We start from the raw sequence: 22,141 nt of genomic DNA on the forward strand, positions 1-22,141 counted from the left end.
ATTTTGTTTTCATCTCCCTATCCCCTAGGACAGTACCTGTATATTGAATGGTGAAATGAAGAAATTCTGATCAATATATTGTGAATTGGTAAGCTTAGACATTGCCAGTGGTATTTTCAACTGGTATCGTCATTTTGGAAAGCAATTTTAGAAACATTTATCGAGGACCATAAAAATACTGATTATTTCTGTAACCCAGTGACTCTATAGCTAAAAAATGTCTGTGTGTGTTATCATTGTTATATTACTTAGATACTCAAAATGCTAGAAACCACCTAAGTTCCAGCAGTAGAGAAATGGCTAAGTAAATTATGATAAAAAGATGTTACTAGAGGCCCAGGCCAGAGGCCTGACTTTGGAATTTCAATGAATCAGGTCCAACCACTCGCTCCAAAAACCAAATGGAAAAAGTAATGGTGAAAAGCAGGAAAGGAACGTTGATCAATATGATCATACTGGGAAGGCAAAGTGAGGCTAAGTGTCTCAGTCCTGTCTTTGGGTACTGACATGAGCCATAGGTTTAAATAGAGGAAGAACTTTACTAAATAGTTGTGGTAGAACTGCAGTGAGAACGAGGTGGTTGGAGTCCACATCATCAAGGTTCAGGGGTGTGGAAGGTCAGTTCTGACATTAGTTTCTGTAAAGTGTTCCATTTTTCCTAAATGCAAGGCCTCAAATGTTTCACCGGATCAAATGTTCACAGAGCTGCACAGCATACCAGAGGAAAAAAAATCTGAAAGAAGTACACCAAAATGCTAATTTGGGTTGGACTTGGGTAGTGAAGTTTTGTCTGATGTCTTTCTTTTCTTCTCCTTTTTTGTAATATTATAACAAGAAATTAACATTAAAAAAATAAGTACACAGCTAATGTCTCTAGATTTAGTAAAGGATACGTTTTGTTACGATGTACAAAGTGAGTCAATGAATACTTGACTGGCATGGCTGGAGGGAACCTGAGTTACCTGGAGGGCAGGAATCAGTGTCCTGCAGTCTGTCCTGTTTTATGTCTTCTCTGAGCTTCTTTCCAGGTTATGGCTTACAGTTGTACTCAAGGATGTCCTGTTGCCCGGTGAAAGAAGACTGAAGTCCCATGGAAGAAGGTGCCTTTTCCTTTACCCAAGGCACTGACCAGCAGCAAACACATTTCACCTGCCTTTTTCTAAGTTGCACAAAAACACTTTATGTAGTCACTCCATACTTCCCATCTTGATTTTTTTTTTTTAACTGATAAAACTTTGGCCATATTTCTTGCTGAGTCTGGTTTTGTTTTGCTTAATGTACATTTGTCCATCTCTGGGTTGGGTAATATGATAAAACTTGTTTGCATTAATACCAGACCTATGTCTTTAATTCCCAGATTTCCCTCCAGAATTGAAGAGGGATTAGAAAGAAGTGTTTCAGTTCATATGTTCATTAAGGAACTAGGCTGTTCTAAATAAAAAGTTTTGTAGGGGATGTTGGGATTGAACCTAGGGCCTTATGTATTCTAGGCAAGCACTACTACCAGTGAGCTACATCCCCAGCCCACAAGGTTAATAGCTAGATATAAAGCACCAGGGAGACCCTTATCTGGTCCCTTAATTGGTCATTCCTGTGGTTCCAAGTTTGCTAATTACCTTTCTCCGTTCCTTTTCCCCTCCCTATTCCTTCTTAATGAAAACATGAATATTTAGAATTAGCCAGCAGAATTCAGTTTAGATGATCCCAAATTTGTCGGCAACATTTAGAGCATCATAAGCAGGAGTCAGCTGATCGTATGCCTTCTTCTCTTCATTAGACCCTCTTGGGGTTTTGATCTTGGCCATATCAATGTCATATTGACTCTTCAGTCTGTTAATCTGGTGTTGTTGGCCTTTGCATTTATGATAAACACAGGTTGTCTTCTATCTTCTTGCAGGCTCAGTGGTCAGAAGGCACTGGATGGCACAGTGGTCAAGCTTTTCTCTTGGGGGTACTCTACCAAGCATACTTGGGCTGCCTTGAGTCGCAGGCGGCAGTGACAGGTCTCTCTGCCCATGGGTGCCTGGCAGCACTGCCTTTTTTTGTTGTGTATATTTTTTATTGTACTTGCTTAACCCATTAAGTCCCAATTTTTAGTTCTGTGAATATTTCAATGAAATCGACACAGGTGCATTAAAATAAGTTGGAAATCATTATCTAGTTTATTATATTATAGTTCTGCATATAACATGTAACAAAGCATGTTACATTTTTTAAAATATGTTTTGGTTGTAGATGGAAACAATACCTTTATTTATTTATCTTTATATGGTGTTAAGGACCAAACCCAGTGCCTCACCCATGCTAGGTGAGTGCTCTACTACTGAGCCACAACCCCAGCCCAAGCATGTTACATGTTTTATCTTATTCAATCCTTAAAACAACCCTGCTAGACAGGTATTATGATTATTACCTGTATTTTACAAATAAAGAAACCAATATTTAGAAAAATTTAATAATCTGCTCCAAAACACCAATAAGTGGCACAAAACACATATATATATATATATATATATATATATTTTTTTTTTTTTCCTCCCCACTTTTGTTCATTTTTATGTGGTATCAGGGATCGAACCTAGTGCCTCACACATGCTAGGCAAGTGCTCTACCACTGAGCCACAACCCCGGCCCGAAATACATTTATGGACAATTTGCCAACCTTGGATCACATAGCTCCCCAATCCCTGCATCATGATGGTTAACATTTTATAATCTTACATTAGCATGCACATTTGTCACAAGTAAAACAATCACTGCTATATTATTATTAACTAAACTTCAGACTTTATTCAGATTGTCTTAAATTTTATCTCATTTCCCTTTTCATTCTCAGATGGCATCTGGGATGTTGTTTCACATTTAGTCATAGTCTCCTTAGTCTCTTCTGATTAGTGACAGTTTCTCAGGCCTGCCTTGTTTTTCATGACCTTGACAATTTTGAAGAGTACTGGTTGGGAATCCCCTTCAATTTGTGCTTATCTGGTGCTCTTCTCATGGTTAAGACTGGAGATATGGGTTTTAGGAAACTATAAAAGGGGTAAAGCTCCCTTCTTATCACATACTAGAGGTCCCTGCAGTCAGCATGACTCACTGCTGAGTTAATCCTGCTCGAGTGGCCAGGCAGTGTTTCACTTTTTCCAAAATCTATTCTTTGGAAGCTAGTCACTCAGCATAGCCTCCACTCAAACACGGATGGCAGGGACTAAGCTCTACCTTCATGTATAGACTGTATCTACATAAAATTATTTGTAAGTTTTCTGTAAGAGAGACTCCAGGGATTTCTTAAAAAATGACAATTTCTTATCTAATTACTGGTCCCTCCATTCCTCTTTGCCAGTGAATGGTCTGAGGATAGATTTGTGGTAAGATTCTGGTTGTGGCTCAAGTGGTAGAATGCTCGCCTAGCATGCTGGGGCACTGGGTTTGATCCTCAGCACCACATAAAAATAAAATAAAGACATGTGTCCTCCTAAAACTAAAAAAAAAAAAAAAAAAAGATACAGACCAGGGAGCTGGGATTGTGGCTCAGAGGTGGAATGCTTGCCTCAGATGTGTGAGGCACTGGGTTCAATTCTCAGTACTGCATATAAATAAATGAATAAAATAAGATCCATCAACAACTAAAAAAATATCTTTTAAAAAGATACAGACAAGGAAGATTTTCCTTATTTTCTCTGCAGGCGAATGGAGCTCTGTCTGGGCTACTGTTGTGAGTATGTAATACTTAATGGCAGGATCCTAGGATCTATCTTGTCACCATGAGGCAATACGCCAAGGTTAAAAACCAACTATTAGGATAGCAGAGTAGAAGAGGGATTAAGTCTTTTGCTATCTGCCTCCAGACTTCTTGTTAAATCGGAGAATTAAGCTTCTTTATTCAGTCACTTTTAATTGGTGTTCTGAGACTTGCAGTCAAAAGCATTTCTAACTGATATAGGTATCTCATCCATCTTAACAACTATGTCCTCCACCTCTAAAGACATGGCGAGGGTAAAGGTCATCCAATAAAAATAAAAATAAAGCTGAAATAACTTGTATTTCCATTGACCAGGATGTATAATTACCCATTACACCCTCAAGTCTGAAACAGTTTTAAAAAGTGAATATGAAGATAAAAAACATACATGAAATTATATTCCACTTCAAATCTCTCAGATTTGTAAAAACTAAAATATTGGCAAGAATATGGTGGACTTTCACATATTGCTGGTGTAGTATTAAGGAACACTTATATGTGTTGAAGAGAAACATGTTTATTGCCGCACTGGTTGTAATAGTAACATGAGAACAATCTTGCTTAACATGCATGAGGTTCAGACAGACAGAAACACACACATACACACAAATAAGGATTTGTATTCATATGATTCCACAGTAAATAACAGCTATAATGAACAAACAGGAATCATAAGGATCAACATGGTTAGATTGAAAGAACTGTAAAAGAATTATAGAATGATAGTTTACAGGTGATACATTTGTACATCATTTATGTTCTAAAAAACACATAATATGTCTTATAGAGTTATCTCAGAACACCTATCAAACATGGAAGATTACATATCCATTTCATGACTTCCCTTGGAAAAATCAAGAAAATGACTATGATTAGGGAATAGCACAAAAGAAATCCAACTTTTTATTTTTACTGTTTATTTCTTTAAAAATATCAGAATCAAATAGGAATACCAACATTGAGTGATACAGATGTTGATATATACTTCAATGTTTCTTTGTGTTTGGATATTATTATATAAAGACAAAAGAAATGAGAAATTTGAAGGGAAATTAATGATATGAAATTAAAAGCCACAGCTAACTCGACACACTTAAATGTGTATTATAGGGTATATAAATAGTTTAGGCGGGATGTGCCTTTGCTCTGGCTAAGAACTGAGATCCCCATTCTACTCTGGGTCAATTTTTGTGAAAGAACTTAAGTACTTGAAATGTGACCTACCAAACAGTAGTTCTGACATTATCTGGAAGCTTTTTAGACATGTAAAATTTAGACCCCAGCCCAGAACTACTCCACCAGAATCTGAATTTAAAACAATTTCCCAAGATCTGTGTGCTCATTAAAGTTTAAGCAGTACCAATAAAGAGAAGCAGCAGCCATTACAATTTCACACTGGAAATTTTTCATTTCTTTTTTTTCTTTTTTTGATACTGGGGATTGAACCCAGGGTACTTTATCACTGAGCTGTGTTCCCAGTCATTTTGGTAAATTTGAGACAGTGTCTTACTATGCTGCTTAGGCCTTGCTAAATTGCTGAGGCTGGCCTTGAACTTGTGATCTTCCTGCCTCAGTCTCCTGAGTTGCTGGGATTACAGGCACATGCCACTGTGCCCAGGTACACTGAAAAAAATTTCATGGTAGCTTTTGTAGCAACTGCCCAGTATAGCCATAGTTAAAGGTTTAAACACTCACAGAACATTTATTGTAAGACATCGTTGCTTCTCTAAAATTTCCAGGATACGTTGATTATCATTTATACAAATACTGTATGATTTAATGTATCTGATAAGACTATTTCCTCCACTCATGTCCTATGGAAGTTCAAATCCTTTAACATTTCTCTGAATTCTTCATGTCACTAAGTTAGTTTTGTCTGTACATCTCTCCTGGTCCTACTTCTACTCTCCTTGCTTCTCAGAGTGTAAAACTAACTTCCCTACATACCCAAAAAACTTGTGCAGTGCAGATGTTACTGAGGGTTTTGGGAGACACAGGAATGACTATGATAGCTATAAAAAACAAGTTAATATTCAATATTAGACACCTCTCTTGGAAAGACTCTGCTTGAGAAATTATATGTTACACAGTTTAATAGTTTCACTAAAGAAATTATGCATTGTAAATTTAAAAAAACAAAAAAACCACGAAAACAAAATTATGCATGGTAATTAGTAAATAAGTAAGTACCTTAAAATGAATTAAATAATTAAAAAAAACTCACCAATTAAGAGAGCTGCCAGGTAATTACCACCAATAAATAAAATCCTATAACTAACTACTTAGGGATTTAGTTATTTAATTAATGAATTTTAACAAAAACTGGTTCCTGCTGGGTAGGCTCAGCACTTCCTTGGCAGTAAAATGAAACTGATGTGGGTGGTAGATTAGCCTTCTGAAAACCAAACAGAACTCCTCAACAAAATATCCTACCCAAAGTCTCTATTGCACATCCTAGGCAAGGGGTTCTCAGATGACTGCACATTAGAAGCACCAGGGAAATATTAATTCTTCTGGATGGGTCCCATCCCAGAAGAATTTAATTTGAATAACGGGGCCGAGGGCTGGTATCAATATTCAAAAGCTCCCCATAAAATTCTAATGTACTCAATAGGCAGAAAAACTTTCCTTTGAGACAGAAATCCTGCTCCATATTTTAAACAAAAGATTATGAAAAATTAAGTGAAAAAGTGTCAAAGTGCTGTGATCTTATTGGGATGGACAAGCAGGATGGTTTTTATATTTTTAGAAAAAGGATCAAAGGTTGTCACCAAAAGTCTAACTGGTTATTCCTGATTGGCCAGATTATGAATGCTGTTTTCTTCTTTTGCTTCCCTTTCCCAATCCCCCTAAATGAATGCATTACTCATAGAAAAGATACTGCCAGGAGTGGTGGTGCAGGCCTGTAATCTCAGAGGCTTGGGAGGCTGAGGCAGGAGGATCATGAGTTTGGAGCCAGCCTCAGCAATGGTGAAGTGCTTAGCAATTCAATGAGACGCTATCTCTAAATAAAATACAAGAGGGCTGGGGATGTAGCTCAGTGATTTACTGCCCCTCAATTCAATCCCTGGTACCAAAATAAATAAATAAGATACAGAAATAGGGCTGGAGTAGTGGCTCAGTGGTAGAGTACTTGACTTGCATGTGTGAGGCACTTAGTTTGATCCTCAGCCCCGCTTATAAATAGATAAAAGATGGACAACTAAAGAAAAATATTAAAGAAAAAAGGATACAGAAATTAAAAAAAAGATTCAAATGGACCTGAACTGAACAGTTTAAAGTGAGTACAATGGAACAAATGATCAAGACCAAAATAAAATCACTGTGAAAACAGCAGGAACCAATTTTTACTAAAAAGTGAATCAAGTTTAGTGACCAATTTGAAAGCATTCCTGGAATAGAAAATTTTAAAAAGCAATGAAATGGATAAGGAGGACCAATGTATAGTTAGATGGGAGGAGCGAGTTTTAGCCTTCCACTGCAGAAGTGGAAGACCAGTTTACAATGATTTATCAAATATTTTATAAGGAACTAAAAGAGAGAAGCTTGAAGGTTCCCAACAGAATGGTAAATGTTTAAGGAGATGGAAATGCTACTTATTCTGATTTGAAAATTATAGTTTACATGTATTGAATTATTAGACTGTACCTTACAAATACGTACAATTATGAGCCAATCAAAAACTTTAAAAAGAAAATGAGATAAGGTGTTAATCATGGAGAAATAAAGAACTGTGTTCATATGTTTCTAAGAAAAACAAAAAGATGCCTGTAATCTCAACAATTCAGGAGGCTGAGGCAGGAGGGATCACATATTTGAACATAGGGTCTCACTAAGTTCCCCGCACTGTCTCAAAAACAGAAAACCAAAAAAGGGCTGGCGATGTAGCACAGCGATAGGCAGCCCTAGGCTCAATTCAGGGCTGAAAACAACAAACAAACCCCCCAAAGAATAGAAGTATTAAAGTTATAATAGAAAACCTGTTCATCTAAAAACTTAAAAGAATCCTCCAAGCAAAGCAAAACAGACTACCAGAACTTGAGGAAACCAAGAAGACTCACATATTCTAGGAAAAATTAACAAGAGATACACTGGTCAAACTTTAAAATATAAAAGAAATAATAAACAATGCAGAGGAATAAAGGAAAGGAGAAAGGGATTGAGATCCAATTAGAAAACTAACAGTAGGGTGAACAAACAAGAAAAATGACTTGAGGGAAACTCCTGTAATCCAGAGAGAAAAGTTATTTGAAAGAATAAAATTCAAACTGGACTCAGAGAGTAAATGTTTGAGGACAATGAAAAATGGCTCAGTTTTGATGGAAATGCATTGTGACCCAAGCGTTCTATATCTATATAGACAATCATTCCAGAATGAAAGCAAAGATAGGAAAGGTCTATTTAACCACCAGGTAACTCTCTGGTGATCAGTTTCAAAATCAGCAATGACACTGGGCAGCTGTGGACCTATCTCCCCAGTGCTTTTGTTCTAGGAGTTCCCCTCCTCCCTCATTTGCTGCTTCTCCCACTGCATGGTGACAGCAGAGGAAAAAATTTTGTGCGCTAAAAATTTCATTTATTCCCTTTGTCACTGTGCTCTTCTAGATTCACGGCAACTAAATTTCATAACTATCTGCTTTATGTGTGTTAACTTAACAATCATCTCAATAATCTTTGAAAGTAGGTTTCCTGTTTTTACAGATGAGGATCGAGAAGTACAGAGAAATTCAATGATGTGTGGGAGATCCCAGTGCTGGTGAGCAGGGAGGTGATGGATCCAGTCAATGCTGTCAATTACTTTCCTATAATTGACAGTGTTTTAAAATCTTATTAAAAAATCTCAACAGATAACTTTCCTGCAAATGGAAAAGAACTATGCACATTTGAGAATATGTATTGGCTATATTTGCAAACTGCATCATCTCTCCATCTTTTTTTTTTTTGGATGAATCTTTTCTTTTTTGTAAATATTTAAAGTTTTAGGTGGACACAATTATCTTTGTTTTGCATTTATGTGGTACTGAGAATCAAACCCAGTGCCTCGTGCATGCTAGGCGAGCACTCTACCACTGAGCTACAACCCCAGCCCCTAATCTCTTCATCTTTAACATAAACCATTTTTCATCCATTAAGAGACAAAATAGCCAGGCATGGTGGCACACACCTATAATCCAAGTGGCTTGGGAGCCTGAGGCAGGAGGATCACAAATCCAAAGCCAGCCTCAGCAATTTAGCAAGACTATCTCAAAAAATAAAAAGGGCTGGGGATGTGGCTCAGTGGTTGAGTGTCCCTGAGTTCAATCCTCAGTTTCTCTCCCCCAAAAAGTACAATTATGTAAAATCACCTGTTATAGCTAATGTTAACAGCAATAAAATCATTAATAATTTTGATTACCATCTATAGTGTATCAGAAAAAAGGAGGCTAATCTTTGTTATTTATTATCAGTAATGTTTAGTTACTGCTCACCTGAACTGATTTCTCAATACACATTTTTATATCAACTGTGATGCAAACACACAGGATCCCACTAAATTTCCCAAGGAAATGGGGGTTTGAAGGAATTAAGAGTTTCTGATCCAATACAGTTAAAATAAAAGACACTTATCAACTCTGGGCTGGGGTTGTGGCTCAGTGGTAGATAGAGTACTCACCTAGTACGTGGGAGGCACTGGGCTCCATCTTTAGTACACAAAAAAATAAAGTAAAAGTATTGCACCTAACTACAAAAAAAAAAAAAAAGAAGTACAACTCTAAATCAATTTTAGTGAACAGATCCGCGTGACTGACCAGCTACCCTCCTCAAGTTAAAATGTTTTTTTTTCATGCAGTTAAGAAAATTCAGGTTAATGCTATCTTTTTCCAATAGAAAAGGCTTTGTTAAAAAATAACAGTAAATTCTCCAGTGCCAAGCCCACAACAAGTCTTGTTCTGGGCTTCTAAATTATGCCAAATCAAATAGAAATCAGACCCCAAGAGACAGGGTGGGTGCAAAGAGTCACTGGCACATTTCCTGTTCACTCGCAGCCAGACAAGCAACTAACTGCAAGGGGACTTCCTACTGTTACACTGTCTTATGTTTCTTAACAGTCTCAAAAGAAAGATATTTAACATTTACCCGAACATAACTTCTTAAAAATAAGAGCTAATGAGGGGGGGTTTTAGTGGAGCACTTGCCTAGCATGTGTGAGGCACTGGGTTCGATTCTCAGCACTGCATATAAATAAATAAAATAAGGGTCCATCATCAAAACAAACACAAACGAAATAAAGACTTCCTTCACTTAATACTCTTTGTAATCCCTGTTCAATTTGTAGTTTTCTCCATACCTTTTAAACTCTAAGATTCTACCATATTAATAAAAAAGGTATTAGGTAACAAATGACTGAGGCATATTAAAAATTGATTTAGGGGCTGGGGCTGTAGTTCAGTGGTAGAATGCTTGCCTTGATGTGTGAGGCACTGGGTTCAATCCTCAGCACCACGTAAAAATAAATTAATAAAGATATTGTGTCCATCTACAACTAAAAAAATATTTAAAAATATTGATTTAGACAGGACTAAAATATAAGGTCCAGTAACATTTCAGTACAGCTGGAAATTCTGTAGAAACATATCTTCTACTTACCAAGTTTTAGTACCAGACATATCAGTAATCTATAGAAATTATTTGATTGTGTGGGAATCAAAACTGAGGAATATAGATAGGAATCATAATAAATATGCCAAACTGTGAAAATTTCTAGATTTAAATGAATAAATGAATTAAAATGATGCACAGGTGCTTTGAGTAAACATACGAAAAGGAAGGTGGTAAACTGGGTTTGCTATGGTTACATTATCATCAATAAAGTTCTCTTTCATTGGAAAATTCCCATTATAGGAACCTACCCCCATGGCAATATCCTCAGGAAGGGAGGCACAGTCCCTATCAGAGTTTACATTTCAACCTAATACATTACTTCCCACAAGGTTGGCTGCTCCTGTTTTTCTCTTTCCATTTGTTTAACAAGGATTCTTATTATAGGGAATAATATATGAGTAAATCTAATTTTCTTTTTTAAAAAAATATTTCAAAGATGAGTTTTTATTCACTTTGAAATCCTCTGTATTTTATTGTATGTTTTTAACTAGACTAGCAAATAGCATGTAAAAGGGTAAAATCATCTGGTTTAGCTGGATTTGGAGTATATGGATGAAAATGTAATATTTATTTCCATTAAAGCAGACATCAACTGCATTTCCGGGGCTGGGGATGTGGCTCAAGCGGTTGCGCGCTCGCCTGGCATGCCTGAGGCCTGGAGTTCGATCCTCAGCACCACATACAAACAAAGATGTTGTGTCCACTGAAAACTAAAATAAATAAATAATTCTCTCTCTCAAAAACAAAACAAAACTGCATTTCCTTTGTTTTAACCACTCCTCAATGTTTTAACACACATGTGGCTTCATATGGCAGAGAAGTTTACAAAATGCAATATCCAAGTTTTCCAACCCATCTCCTCCAAGTTATCCATTATGTTGCAGGTATTTTTCCAACTATTGGCTACACATAAATGCATATTTATGCTACCATTTTGTTTGGCCCTCTCATTTTTTATAAAAGAATATTTGATTTGACAGGAAAATGTGACCAACAAAGTCTGAATAAAGAAAAAAATTTTAAAAATATTTGAGGTATGATCTCTAAATTGCAGACGCTGGGTTTGAACTTGCAATCCTTCTGCCTCAGTCTTTGATAGGTTGCCCCCAGCAGATCTGTGAAATTTCTAATTAAAACAAAACAACCATAGCCACAAGTCCACAATCATTAATAAGAAAAGCAAAACAGATACTGAGATTACAATGATCGTTTAAAGGCACGTACACACACTCTTTCTACACATTTACAGTACTGGGGATTAAACCCAGAGATGCTCTAACACTGAAATACATTCCCAGCTGTTTTTATTTTAATTTTGAGATAGTCTTGTTAAGTTGGCCAGGCTAACTCTGAACTTGCAATCCTTTTGCCTCAGCCTCCAGAGTAGCTAGGATTACAGGCACATACCACTACACTCAGCAACCATTTTTTTTTTTCTTTATACCTTTATTTTATTTATTTTTATGTGGTGCTGAGGATCGAACCCACCGCCTCACGCGTGCCAGCGAGTGCTCTACTACTGGGCCATAACCCCTGCCCCAGCAACCATTATTCTTAATGTATTAAATTGGTATTAAAAAGATAGGAAAAACATTTGTTTTTATTTTGTTAAAGGATAATAAAAGCCAAATTACAGCCAATTGTTAAAGGTCTTTTTTTTTTTTTTTTTTTACTTTTAATTCTGAAGTACAACAAAAATCAGTTCTGGGTTTTTGTCTGAACAAATGATTATAGTCTTTCCCACAGCATGCTCCTCAGCCACATAAGCCACCGAATGGGGACAGTCTTTCCTATTTGTTCCTTACAATTCCTAAGCAGTCAATATCTGATATTTTATTTCTGGGTAAGAGAAAAAGCATTTTGGTCCATTAATTCACCTACTCGCTCCTGGAGGACATTAACCAACTCTGCTATTACGAAGACATGAGTGTCATCGATATCTTGAATGATGAACTTCTTCCCCAGGGCATTGGACTCATCCAAGTACAGTAGAAACTGCTTCATGGCAGGATCGCTGGACAGAGGAACACATAATTAGAAGACATTTTGAGTCAAACCACACACAAAGACTTGAGCAAATAGAATTTTTAGGATGATTAAATTTCTGAATGATTATGCAATTCATTTTATCTCTGCCTCAGTATGAATTATTTACACAGATAACTTTGTTCTAGACCTGTTAGTGCACGTTTAAGAGAAAGAGGTCACTGATAAAATAATTTTTCACTTTCAAGGGGAAAAAAAGAATATTCAAAGCTTTGTAGTTAATAGGACCTAGAGTCAGTTTCCTTAACTGATTAAAAAAAAAAATGAATTTCCTTACTTATCCATGATGATTACATTTAAGAGCCAATAGTTGTTCAGTTCTTTCCTACGACAAATTAACTTCTGAAATGTTAGTAATTTTGATAAGTCAGGGTATATAGAAAGTTAGATCAGGATTCAAGTCCAACTTCAACACTTACCTCTTTGACCCTGATACGTACTAAACCTTTCAGAGCCTATGTTTCCAACCATATGGGAGTACATGTAACAGAACTGTTATGGAAATTAAAGGAGATAAATGCCAAGACAGTATTCGGCTTGCAATAGGTACTAGAGTTTTTTCCTTTCAGAAAATTCAGAATCTGAAGGAAATCCTAATAATAAAACCACTTTGAGAATACTGAGCTCAAAAATTCAAAGAAGACCCAAATTTAATTGTATTTACTGGTGAATTTTTTAGTTTGTACTAAGCAGAGTAGTTATAAAAGAAGGGGGAATACAATTTCTTGGTAGGTAGTACAGATTTACAGCATTAAAAACCCTGAATAATGACAAAGGTCACTCTTTAGATTTAATATAATCTGTTCAGCAAAAAAAACCATAAGAATGCCAAATCACATGCAATTTTTAAAAAATTTTTAGAGAAAATGTAATTTTGCACGATCTTTTGGTGCTCTGAGGAATGTCAAAATTAATTATAAAGACAACAATTTAATCTAAGAGATCAGTGCAATTTACTGAAAATAAGTTTTATTTAAGTACAAACAAGTATTAAGTTAACAAAGGAAAGGGTTTACTTCAGTTACTAGGTGAGTACGAACCTTGGAGTTGATTCTGGGGAGTTTTGCCTTTACTGAATGACATGATTTAATCTATGTACTACAAATTTTAAATGTGAGGATACTAGTTGCTGCACTGAGAAAAAACTGGAAGCAGCAGAGGAAAGGGTGGAAACAGGGAAAACGTGGAAACCTCAGTAATCCAGATGAGAGATGATAATGCTAAGGACCAGGAGTTGGTGGTGACCCTGGAAATGAGAAGTGGTTGAATTCTGGATAACTGTGGACATACAGCCAACATAATTTGCTGAGAGTAGACACGAGCTTTGACAGAGAAGAACCAAAGAGATGCCAAGATTTTTGAGCAATGGAAAGATGAAGCTATTTTTTATAGAAATGACATGACATGCCACCAGCTCCCTGAGTACAGCTACAGAGAAGAGTGCAAGAACCGAACCCTGGACATTCCATAATCAAAAGGTTAGGAAGAAGGGATGGGGTTGTACTTCAGTGATAGAGTGCTTGCCTAGCACGTGTGAGGCACTGGGTTCAATCCTCAGCACTATATAAAAATAAATAAAATAAAGGTAATGTGTCCATCTGCAACTTAAAAAAAAAAAAAGAAAGAAAGAAAAGAAACATCAGGAAGGACTCAGCAAAAGAAATTACAAAGAAGAGACCTAAAGTGTTCCAGAGCTACCGGGACAAAACTGTTTTAGAAAAAAAAGAGTGTTATTAAAAAAAAAAAAAAATTGTGTTATCTGCTGTTCATAGGTGTAGTAAGAAAGTTGAGGACCAAGAACTGACCACCAATGTACAAAGTTACTGACCTTGACAAGAGCAATTTGGATGGAGTCACAGGAGGAAAGCTCCCTGGAGGGGGCTTCAGAATGAGCAGAGAACAATTAGAAGTGAATAGAAATAGGTGTGCTGAGAAAGCCCACGATGACAAGCAGAAAAAAAACGGGAGCACCAGCTTAGTGGTGCATGCCTGTAATTCCAGTGGCTTGGGAGGCTGAGGCAGGAGAATAGTGAGCTTAAAGCCAGCCTCAGCAGCTTAGTGAGGTCCTGTCTCGAAATAAAAAAAGCGCTGGGATGTGGCTCAGTGGTTAAGTGCCCCTGGGTTTAATCCCTTACCAAAAAAAAAAAAAAAAAAAAGTGGGAGGTGGAAAGAGATGTAGGCATCTGAAAAGGTAGGAGGAGCAATAGGCTGCAGGGCCAGTGGAGCTGAAGAACATAGAGAAAAGGTATAGAGGAAGCCAAGTGGAAAGAGGTGGTGGTGATCAGAGTCAGATGCCAGAAAATGAGATTCTGAGATTGCAGCACTGAAGAGGACAGGTCGGGCATGACTGTGAATGAGTGGCTGTAGCATGGCAGGGGACAAGCTCATTGGAGCTCAGGAAATTGAGTGTGGGGTATCAAAAGGATAGTCTACATAGATACTGAAATCATTAAAGATTAGAAAGGAGAGCTATTGAAAAAAAAAACCTTCAGAAAAGATTTGGGTGTTTGTGGGTAATTATAAAGAGAATGGCTGATGACTGGCATAGTCTGAGAACCTGAGATTCATGGGTGTTTCTATAGAAAAAGATGGATGAATTTCCGGAAGTGGCAATGAGGAGTAAGGTAGGTACCAAACCATTTTTTGGCCAAATGGCACAAGATGTATTGGAGGATAAAAGTGACCACTTGGTAGAGGAGGAGAAACCTGGTAATGCTGGGATCAAACAGGGCCTAAAGAGAAAGCAAGGTTTTGTTACAGGAAAAGAGAATGTTCAGAAGAGGTTCAAGATATAGGGGATTCTGGGCTGGAGTTGTGGCTCAGTGGTAAAGCACTTGCCTGGCATGTGTGAGGCCCTGGATTTGGTACCCATCCCCAACCAAAAAATAAATAAAATAAAAATGGAAAAATCCCTGGTACCCATCCCCAACCAAATAAATAAATAAATAAAAATGGAAAAAAAGATCTATATTAAAAAAAAATATAGGGGATTCTGCTGTGTGTCCCAGAAGGCAATGTAAAAAGGATTGGGGGAGGGTAGAAGAAGTAATTTTAAAAAAATGGGCAGAGAGAGCTGTAAGACAGCAAGGGATGAGGGATGGCCTGGAGTCTGCAGCTTTCTGGGTGAGTGGCCAACAGGAAAAGTAGGCATAAAGGGCAGAATGAGAATGAATATCTCAAGGTAGAAAGAGCTGGTGATGGATGAGAGAGAAAATGGGGTCTTTGTACAAAGAGATACACAATGGTCAGATTTAAGCAGATGCAGAAAATGTTAAATTTCCTATCTTCAGTCTTTCCCTAATTTTGGCAATTACAGAATAAAAATAAATCTGTAAAGCAGTAACACACCACACATTGAAAAATTTCATTGAGGCAAACAAATTAATCATTGACAAAGAGCAATAGGAGAAAAAGAAAATTAAAAAGAGCTTAAAAAGCAATTCTAGAAGGAACCTGGGGGTGACAGCCAGTTTAACAGGGTACATCCAGATGATATTACAGAAAGAAAATGAGGAGGGAAACCAGTTTCCGCTTCTTTAAAACTACAGTTTTCTTACTCAGATTCTTAAAAACAAAACAAAAAATACCAGCATTTCCCTGTTTTCTTGCCTATATATGGAGAAGAGAGTGGGGGTGGGGCTAGAGCAAAGAGTAAAGAGCAATTTAGGAGTAGACATAGGTGAGGGGGGGAGGGAAGACAAGATCCCTCAGTTTTAGAGTTCAACCACAAAGCTGCACCCTTCCTTCCCTGCAACAAAGAAAAGAGAGGACTCAAGTGGTGACCCTGGTGCCCACTTTACCCTCCAGGGCCTTTTGGTCCTTGACTGTTAAGATAGTTTCAGGCTCTGTTAAGAACCTCAAAATATCCTATAAAAAAATCACACACTCAGCTGTCCTAGAAGAATATACTTTATAATCTTCAAATCAATTACCTTTTCTAACTTCCCAGCATGACTGGTACAAAATCAAGAGTTTAGCCCGGTGTGGTGGCACACACCTATAATCCCAGCAGTTGAGGAGTCTGAGTACCTAAGCAACTCAGCAAGACCCTGTCTCTAAATAAAATACAAAATAGGGCTGGGGATGTGGCTCAGTGGTCAAGTGCTCCTGAGTTCAATCCCTGGTACCGTACCATCCCCAACCAAAAAAAAAAAAAAAAAAAGAGTAGAAAGAATTCAAGTTGATTTTCAAGCATATACTGAAATTGTGGATAACTGTAATGGTTTGAAAGACTCTTTTACTATTATTTTTTGTTTAAAGATATTCAATGTTTAGAGGGTGTTTCAATATGAAATGTGAGGCCTTAAAATAGTCTTGTCTGAACAAAGGGATATTCTAATTTTTCATGGAGTGTGGGAGAATCCTACTGGCATGGAGAAACAAAACAAAACAAAAAACCCCCAAACCGAGTTCATATAGATACTTGGCCAATGTCCTGGAATCAGGGATATTGAACAGAAAAAAATGTTTTTGCAAAGGGCAGATACCTTCCCTCTCAAACAACCTTAGTATATAGCTTCTATAAATGTTTCTGGGGAAAAAAACAAATTTACCATGTGTCTACCGAGACTACCAGCTCTACAAACTTAACTGGTCAAAGTTGTTAGTACCGTCCATCCAATAAAATAATAATCTTGACTTAATCAATGGTAAATTATCCCTCTGATGATAATTAGGCAACCAGTATATTATTTAAAAATTTTAAAAGCATTTTTTCCATAAATAGAACGTTTTAGAAAATGTTACTGAAGGGGCTGGGACTGTAGCTCAGTGAAAGATCACTTGCCTAGCAGGTGTGAGGCACTGGACTGGATCCTCAGCACCACAGAAAAATAAAATAAAATAAAGGTATGCTGTCCATCTACAACTACAAAAAAATTAAAAAAAATATTACTGAATATGAAATGGTTTTGTTCAATTAAGTTTATTCCCCTCTTATGTTTTTTCTTTCTCTTTTCTTTCCAGTGCTGGAAATTTTATATTTTTAAAATTTTGAAGCCTAATGCACTGCACACCTATAATCCCAACAGCTTGGGAGGCTGAGATAAGAGGATCACAAGCTCAAGGACAGCCTTAGCAATTTAGCAAGGCCCTAAGCAATTTAGTGAGACCATGTCTCAAAATAAAAAACAAAAAGGGCTGGGGGTATAGTTCAGTGGTAAATTGTATCTGGGGTCATTCTGCACTACCAAAACTAAATAAATTTGGAGATAGGATCTCGCTAAATTGGCCAGGTTGGCCTCAAACTTTTAATCCTCCTGCCTCAGCCTCCCAAGTAGCTGGGATTACAGGTGTGTCTCATCATGTCTGGCTCAAATGTTTTCAAAGTCTGGGTTTTGTCTGAACAGATATATGGGGTTGGAGATTAAGGTCTAGCATAATGTATGTATTCAATAAATATTTGGTCCAAGCCATAAGAGAAAGGGACATCAGGGGCGATATTAAGTTAACCAGAGTCACAACTTCTAATTTCCCAGCATGACTTACAGGTTTTACCATTACAAAGACCCACGGTTCTAGGTAGAGTAACAGACTCATCCTAGTCCTAAATGACTCCATTTTGATTTTTTATCCTAGTCTGCTGGCATCTACTACAGGGCCTAACCTCAAAACAATGGCTTCCTGGAAGTTCTACTTAATACTTTATCCACTTTGATTCTCACTGTAGAGATAGAGGCTCTAAAGAAACATTAAACAACCTGGAATTTAGGCTGAGATTACAAACTGTGATTCAATTCTATTAACAAAATTCACCCAGTAAACAAATATTTACTAAGCATCTCCTATTTATTTATCTATCTACCACTGTTTTAGATGCCTGGGAAACTTCAATAAACATGGCTTTATTAAGAAGCAAAGGCTCCAGTAGCTTGAAAGGCTGAAGCAGGAGCACTGAGAGTTCAAAGTCAGCCTCAGCAACAGCGAGGTCCTAGACAACTCAGTGAGACCCTGTCTCTAAATGAAATACAAAACACAAGCCTGGGGATGTGGCTCAGTGGCCAAGTGCCCCTGAGTTCAGTCCCAGGTACCAAAAAAAAGGGAAAAGACTAACAAAAGACTTATAAATAGTATAAGAAAATAAGACTGATTTTGCCTTAGGTCTTCCTACTTGCTTCTCAGATAAAATATAGGTTCAGATCAGGTTGGATTAATAACACACATTCCTCCAGATTCTTTTCAGCAATTATGCTGTAAACTGGTTGGAATTTGTACATGTGCAATAAATCTTTGCTGCTGAACAAACTGTGTAAGTGCACACAAGGTCTGCTCTAGTACCTGGAATGGGACACAAATGTTTTGTTGGGTATATGCTACTTTTTCAGTAACTGCTGTGGTTGGCTAGATTTGGGAAAATGCTGAATATGAGCCTTGCAGTTGATGGTGGATCTCGAGAGATGTTTTCACTAATCTTGTTTTGACATAAAAATGCAAATTCATAAACATTTTTTATTTAGTTTTTTTTTTTTTTGTACTGAGGGTTGAACTCAGGGCCTCACACTTAAATGTTCAGTTTCAGATTTATCACTAAGCTACATCCCCAGGCCCTTGGCCTTAAATCTCTGGTACCTAATAATCCTTGGGAGGAAAGAATTTTATAACCTAATGCCTTGATTTTTTTCTATTCACTGAAGCAAGGTCTAAATGGTCACAATAATCTGGTTTATTTGCTTAATGTAGTCTGTTAAGTAAAAAATACAGGAGGTTATTGTTTTGGACTTAGCTCCTGTACTTAGTAGGCTAAAAGTCAAAATGTAGTCACTCATGCTCCTTATAAAAAAATAGTAATCTGTTAATCAATTTTCTCCTCCTGCTTCCTTCTCTACTGGGGATTGAACTGACAGGCATTCTACCACCGAGCTACATCTCCAGTTCTTTTTGAGATAGGGTCTTCCTAAATTGCCAAGCTTGGTCTCAAACTTGTTGTGATCCTCCTGCCTCAGCCTCCCTAGAGTAGCTGAGACTACAGGGGAACATCACCGTATCAGCTCTTACCAGTTACTTTCCCATGGATCCAGCTCATTTCCTTTACATGAAAAGGTGAAACTTCTTGACTTAATAAGGATTAAAAAAAAAAGTTTGAAGTTTCTAAGATTCACAATAAGAACGAATCTTCTATAGTGAATTGATGAAAAAGAAATGTTTTGCTTTTGCACCTCAACCCACTACAGTTATGGCCACAGAGTGTGATAAAAGCCTATTTAAGAGGGAGAAGGCATTAAATTTGTGATTAGGTACTAACTGTAGTTTCAGGCATCTACTGGGGTCTTGTTAAGTTATTTGCTGAGGATATTGGAACACTGGCCATCTATCACACCACACCATCAAAGAGCTTGCATCAAAAACCACCACTTCCCCAGGTGTGGTATCACACGCCTATAATCCCACTGACTGAGGCTGAGGCAGGAGGATCAAAGGTTTGAGGCCAGCCTCATCAATATAATGAGGCCCTAAGGAACTTAGTGAGACCCTCAAAATAAAAAAGAAAAAAGGCTGGGGACATGGCTTAGTATTAGATGCCCGAGTTCAATCCCAGAAAACAAAACACACCAAACTCATGGCTTCTATTCTGTGTTTACCTCATTCTACATCTCATCACCATAGCCAACTCCCCTTCCTGTTAATCTGTTTATCTATTTTCTTCCTTAGATACACCCTTACCTCACTGACTATTTTTGTTGGAATCCCCTCTGCCCAAACTGTAAATCTGCACTATTCACTGGGGAGCCTACTAGTCAGTCAGGTTTACTACACAGCACTTGAAATATGGTTAGTCTGTGAATGTGCTGTAAAATAGACAATGGACTTAAAATTTTTTTTTTGTGGAGGGGAGCACATGCTGAAAAAATACTACTTTCGATATGTTGGATAAAAAAATAATTTCATTTGTTTCATTTTACTTTTTAATGTGGCTCCTACAAAATTTAAGCCTATATATGTAGGCTCAAATTATACTTCTATTGGATAGTGCCGCTTTAAATGTTGGCACCCTAGGGTTTGGCCTTGCTTCTACTGAGCCTTACCATCACAGTAAACAAACAGTATGATCATCCATCAGTGGCTCATATTAGGGCCATAACAAGACAGACAGTAGTATTTTTGGACAAGTATGTTCAGGGTTTCCAGATGAAAGAATTATTGATGGTGCAAACAACCAAGGGAAGACCAATTCAGGTTTTAAGACTGCATGGTATTTAAGCCATAGACTTTAGACTGCTTTGAGTAATTCAACTTTGTCAATCATCTTTTTAGTGTGCAAAGGAGTTCAAGAAACCTGATTTTTTTTTCCCTTTTTAAAAACCAGTTGGTAATGGGATCGTGCAAACCCTAAAATTCTAGTCAACTCCTGATGGTTTGAGAATATGGCACTGTTACTCTATAAGGCCTAATCTAACAAATATGCTACTTCAGATCAAAAATCGTTGGAAATTGTGCCAATTACATCAATTTAACAGACACTGAAATTTGGCACCTGGAAGTAACTTAGCCAACAAAATCTCACTTGTTAAATAAGAAAACTGAAGTAGAAAAAGCTTATTTGATTTCATCCAGATTTTACACAGACAGGATTTTAGAAAATGATATATGTAAATCAAGCTTTGATATGTAAATTTAAAACTCATAAAACTACTAACCATTCTATAAGCACTCCTTTCAAGACGTTGACCATCTTTTTTCCAGTCAGAAGGTGCAGATGACCTCAATAATCCTAATAGAAAGAAAGTAACACGAAATTCAAAAGCATCAACTTGAGTATACTTTGGGGATCTGCGTCTGAAATAAGACAAAATATGAAGTGTCCATCAAATTGTGCTAACATTAAAACACACAGACATTCTGACCATTTAACAAAACTAAAATTGTATACCTGAAATGCACAAATACTATAAGCAAACAACTTCTACCAGCAGCCAATTAAGGAAACTCCCCTTTGGCATGCCCATCCCAGGTGTAAAGCAGGTCCATTACGTAAACCTTTCTCATTCAGGAGAAGGATAAAAGGTCAACTCCCTGAGGAATTTCACAACGGTAGAGATGAAAGGGCCCTTAAAATTCACACAGTGATTCGGCCTAGGGATGCAGCTGAGTGGCAGAGCGCTTGCCTCATATGCACCAATTGGGTTCAGTCCCCAGTACTGGGAGGAGGAAAAAAAAATTACGTAGTGATTCAACAATCTCATTTTAAAGATGAGATCAAATGAGATTAGGTTAGTTCCCGGCCCCGCTTCAAAGAAACAGTAAAGCCAGGGCTCCAGATCGTGGGCTCCTTTGCTAAACCACCCAGTCTCTCCATGATCTGCGCTCGAAGGAAACTGCCCATCGTACCCCCAAATTAACCCTCCGGCCCGAACGCCTGGGCGCAGGGCGACACCCCAGAAGGAATCCACGAGGAGACAGCGCGGGACAGCTGCCCGGCACGCCACGAAGGGCTCGAGGAAATGCGGGACAGCACCCTGACCCCAGCGCCCGGAGGACAGGTGCCGGGCCTCTCCTTCCTCTCCGGTCTTTATTCCGAACCCCGCGGTCTTCCACGCACCGCACTCTCCCCGGCAGCTCAGAGGATCGCCACGCACCTCCGCCCACAGACCCAGCAGAGCCTCGGCGTCGCCCACACCGTGCTCCGGCGCCTCTACGTCATCGCGCCAGGCACGCTCTTGTGGGCGGAGCGCGCCGGCGAGAGGCGGGGCGAGCTGGGCCAATGGGCGGGGCATGCAG

General features: G+C 37.9%; 1 protein-coding gene across 5 annotated transcripts; it reads right to left on the reverse strand.

Moving 5' to 3' along the window:
* Window positions 1-11,573: 11,573 nt before the first annotated feature.
* Gtf2h5 (general transcription factor IIH subunit 5) lies at window positions 11,574-22,074 on the reverse strand. Of its 5 annotated transcripts, none has more exons than XM_027939491.2 (3): window positions 22,000-22,074; window positions 21,061-21,134; window positions 11,574-12,395 (listed from the first exon to the last, which is right to left on the reverse strand). In XM_027939491.2, the coding sequence occupies exons 2-3, from the start codon at window positions 21,093-21,095 to the stop codon at window positions 12,215-12,217; spliced, it is 216 nt and encodes a 71-aa protein (XP_027795292.1). In that variant the 5' UTR covers window positions 21,096-21,134; window positions 22,000-22,074; the 3' UTR covers window positions 11,574-12,214. The 5 variants fall into 5 exon arrangements, with proteins under 5 accessions (XP_027795292.1, XP_027795289.1, XP_027795290.1 ...); XM_027939488.2 differs by having other exon boundaries at window positions 21,963-22,054; XM_027939489.2 differs by having other exon boundaries at window positions 21,061-21,199; window positions 21,963-22,053.
* Window positions 22,075-22,141: the final 67 nt, after the last annotated feature.

Source organism: Marmota flaviventris, chromosome 6, assembly GCF_047511675.1.
Source record: "Marmota flaviventris isolate mMarFla1 chromosome 6, mMarFla1.hap1, whole genome shotgun sequence".
Taxonomy (NCBI): domain Eukaryota; kingdom Metazoa; phylum Chordata; class Mammalia; order Rodentia; family Sciuridae; genus Marmota; species Marmota flaviventris.